Source organism: Salvelinus namaycush, unplaced genomic scaffold (genome assembly GCF_016432855.1).
Source record: "Salvelinus namaycush isolate Seneca unplaced genomic scaffold, SaNama_1.0 Scaffold170, whole genome shotgun sequence".
In the NCBI taxonomy this organism is placed as follows: domain Eukaryota; kingdom Metazoa; phylum Chordata; class Actinopteri; order Salmoniformes; family Salmonidae; genus Salvelinus; species Salvelinus namaycush.
In genome coordinates, this window is record NW_024058453.1 from 35,326 (window position 1) to 39,639 (window position 4,314).

The following is a 4,314-nucleotide window of genomic DNA, read 5'->3' on the forward strand; positions in this document are numbered from 1 at the left end:
TGGCTGTCAGAGTGAGGTGAGAGGGAGAACAGTAGCAGGGTTAGTAGTTTCCTGTGTCTGTGAGGTCAGAGTGAGATGGGAGGGAGAACAGTAGCAGGGTTAGTAGTTTCCTGTGTCTATGAGGTCAGAGTGAGATGGGAGGGAGAACAGTAGCAGGGTTAGTAGTTTCCTGTGTCTGTGAGGTCAGAGTGAGATGGGAGGGAGAACAGTAGCAGGGTTAGTAGTTTCCTGTGTCTGTGAGGTCAGAGTGAGATGGGAGGGAGAACAGTAGCAGGGTTAGTAGTTTCCTGTGTCTGTGAGGTCACAGCTCTGCACTGCACAGTCTATCAATAACAACGAGGAGAGAGCGGTCTCGTTCCAGGCCAACTATATTGTAGTCAGTCTGCACACAACAACAAATGGGCATTAGATTGCTATATCATGTGATGTGGTTAACTGATTTGTTAAACACCTATCCAGGAGTTGTGAGATCTGGAAGGCAACTTCAATATAGTCAGCCTAGAACGTGGCCAACCTCATGATTGGGTTTGGATGAGAGATGGGGAGGGACTTGGTTATGAAGGAAGCTTCAGCAGCCGTCTTGTTGACTATCAGAGACAACAGAGACCATAGGTTGGCAGATTGATAACTGGCATGATAACCTACTCACTACTATAAAACACAATATATTTAAGAAATCAAAATGATAATGAAAATCTATTACAGTAATGATGACACCTGCATAGTTACATCTGGCTAACTGAATGACATTCATCTTTGTCAGGTTGTTTGTGTTGTGGTGATGACTGTCTGTCTCACACCTTCAAGTGGGCTCAAACTTTTGTGTGGGTTCTGAGGGGGAAGATATCTGAAAAGATACCTGTTTGTGGGAAAGAGAAAAACAGTAGTCAGAAGTCACCCTGATGCTTGACTGATGAATGGTATCATTCCACATTTGACTAAATAATTGTCTAATGAACACTTCATGGGGGGAATCAGCACATTTGACTAAATGTGAAATATTTTATAAAATATTACATTTTATTAAGACCCTTTACACTCGTAAGACACTTATTAAGACCCTTTACACTCGTTAAAAAGACTAAATGTAAATGTGTCTTACAGAAGATGCATAACCATGGTAGCACTTAAAAGGGAACAGTTTGGAGATCATGGTTAGAATAAAGGTGGGGACACAACAGGTCACCTGACACAAGACTGAATCCAAACATTACACAGTTGATTATGTGTGCATTTTACATTTACATTACAACCAGACCTGAACTGTCTAAAAATGATTCCCTGGCAATCCAGGTGTATGTGAATGCAACATCCAAAATGTACAAGTCATTCAACGGGACCACTTTATCCAAAAGAAGAGCTACAGCACAACATTCCAGTACCACTCCTTGCACCTCCTTCTGATCAATTCCTTACGAATCCTGAACAAGAAAATAAGCGTTTCCGAACATTCAGAGGAACCAAAGAGGCTTTCTACGGTGTCTGAAATACTACATTGCGATTCGGACAGTTCACCTTGAGCTCTTTAGACAAGCAAATCGTTGCTAAATACTTTGGAACTCACTCCTGTTTTGAGATCACCATCTACCTTGGTGCCCCACTGAGGGGAGGGTGGGGAGGGGGGTACTCTGAGCTGCCGCATGAGGAGGAAGTGCTGATTCCCCCCATGAAGTCTTCATTAGACAATATTTTCTATTCCATTCCTATTAGGATACTTCCCAATGGGCACAGACGTCAATTCAACATCCATTCCACGTTGAATCAACGTTTTTTCATTGAAATGACGTGAAAACAATGTTGATTCAAGCAGTGTGTGTCCAGTGGGTTGGTTCTTCCACAAAAATGTCAAATAAAACGTATCACTGAGAAATCGCTGGAACTCACCCAGTGACGTCATTACCAGAAACTACTCACTGGTTCTTCTGTGTGGGAACAATGTTTGTGGTTGTGTGGGCTTGTATCAGGTATAAGAAGACCTTTGAAGATAGCCTGCAAACACAAGTCCTGAAGCTGATCAATACAAAACAACCTCTATCATGTTCCTGTCTGGTAAGTTGAACTATCAGATCATTATAATCTTATAAGATGTTACAAAAACAGTAGCATCAGATATAGATTTGTCAATAGTACTACTCATTATTTCTCTATAGAGTTTATATCAGTAGTACTAATTAATTACTACTAGGTTGTTGTAGCTGATGTAGTTATTTCTCTATAGAATTTATCAGTAGTATTAATTAAATACTACTAGGTTGTTGTAGCTAATGTAGCTATGCTTCAAAAATTAATTGCAAAATGTTACACATCCATTGTTAAGCTGGAATGGAATGTTTGTATCCAGTATATTTGACTGTGATAGGTGGTTGTCTCAGCTAGCTACAGTGCCTTCGGAAGGTATTCACATGCTTTTACTTTTTCCACATTTAGTTGCGTTACAAAGTGGGAATCAAATGTATTTAATTGTCTTTTTTTTAAATAAAAGATTAAAACAAAATATTATGTAATATTGCAAAGAAAAAGCCATATCTCTGTCAATTTTGACCATCTCAATCTTTTACTTTTATTAGCCAGTCTGAGATATGGCTTTTTCTTTGCATCTCTGCCTAGAAGGCCAGCGTACCGGGGTCACCTCTTCACTGTTGACGTTGAGACTGGTGTTTTGCGGGTACTATTTAATGAGGTTTCCAGTTGAGGACTTGTGAGGCGTCTGGTTCTCAAACTAGACACACTAATGTACTTGTCCTCTTGCTCAGTTGTGCACCGGGGCCTCCCACCCCTCTTTCTATCCTGGTTAGAGCCAGTTTTCTCTGTTCTGTGAAGGGAGTAGTACACAGTAACATAATTAGTTTTAAAGCGTGAATAATATCAAAGATATGTTGTATCATCTTTGGTATTGTTATGCTGATTGGTATGGTCTCCTATACATGTTGTTTTACTACAGGTGCTGTTAAAGTCATGAGGATAGACAACATCCTAACCTTTGCTGTGCTGTGTGTCTTCTATGATTGGACTCTGGGTGTGGACTCCAAGATGGTAAGATGATCTTTCTATCTGTAACACAAATGCTTTTTCAGCATTGCCCACTATCCAGCATCAACTTCTGTTTGTTCTACAGAACTATACGATTTTGAGATGAGAACCTTGTAATTATGAAAGGTTTTTACCAACATTTAGTTATGCTATTATTAATCTGAGAACAAGATCGCTACAATTAAAAATGTTCAAATATAAAACTTTCCCTCTGTTTTTACACTGTTTGCATGTTTTTTTGTACCATATTCTCTAAGGTTCATCTCCGTCAGCCTGGTCTCAATTCCCCCATACCCTTAGACATGGTCCCTAACTCTGTTGACGACATGTATAACGGCTGCACTGAACAAATGAACAACACAGTGCAGAATAAATTTCTTTCAATAGAAACCAAAACAGTAGGGATCTTCAAACGAGCCTGGAAGAAGGCAGAAGAATGTGTAAAAAATGTGAAGGAACGATTCAAAAAGGACAATTCAGAGGTCAATCTTAAAGACAAACTTAGTGGAGAGCATATCCAGGCTATCTGTGTTTACACAGAAGTTTCGAATTACATATATAGGGAGTTCAACCAGGCAGTCCGGACCAATAGGACAGACTACGGGTCCTCCTTCCAGTTCCACTCCCTGCATTTCCTGCTGATAGATGCTCTCCGCCTCCTGAAAGAAAACCAACATGGCTGTCACACCACATATCGAAGAACCAGCATGGTGTTTGCAGGTGAAGTTAACCAAATAATCCGATTTGGCTTCTTTGCCTCCAGCTCTCTTGACAAGGAAATTACTAAAAAATTTGGAGATGACTCCTGCTTTGAGATAAAGACATGTGCAGGAGCTTATCTCAAGTCCTACCCAGTGTTGGGAGAACAGGAGAAGGAGGTATTGATTCCACCTTTTGAGATGTTCAAAATTACCAAAAAGGGAAAAGGCGAGAATGTTCTTAACTGTAAATCTCTCTTCAAACTGGAGAGTGTAGGGCTCCAGAGCAATTTGAATTGTAAAGCTGCATTGGAAAACACAGCAGTTAAGCTGTCTGTTAGTCAGTGAAGCTCTCTCTCATTCAGAGAGTGAAATGAAACAGGCTGCTTGTGCTTGCTTTGTTAGGTTCTAGGTTTATTACATTTAGTACATTATTTTATTATCATTGTCCCTCACCTTTGTTAGGGTTTCTTCAGGGGGGTTTTGCGGCTGTTGTTGTGTTTGTTTCTACATCTGCCTGACTTGTTCTGTCTAATGAAGGTCTGACTGAAACATCACACTGTTCTGATGAAGGTCAATGACCGAA

At 40.2% G+C, this 4,314-nt stretch overlaps 1 protein-coding gene across 1 annotated transcript; it reads left to right on the top strand.

Annotated features, from left to right (window-relative positions):
- Positions 1-2,955: 2,955 nt before the first annotated feature.
- On the top strand, positions 2,956-4,076 carry LOC120037326 (erythroblast NAD(P)(+)--arginine ADP-ribosyltransferase-like). Its single transcript, XM_038983483.1, has 2 exons — positions 2,956-3,033; positions 3,288-4,076. Exons 1-2 carry the CDS (start codon positions 2,956-2,958, stop codon positions 4,074-4,076), a joined length of 867 nt encoding a protein of 288 aa, XP_038839411.1.
- Positions 4,077-4,314: the final 238 nt, after the last annotated feature.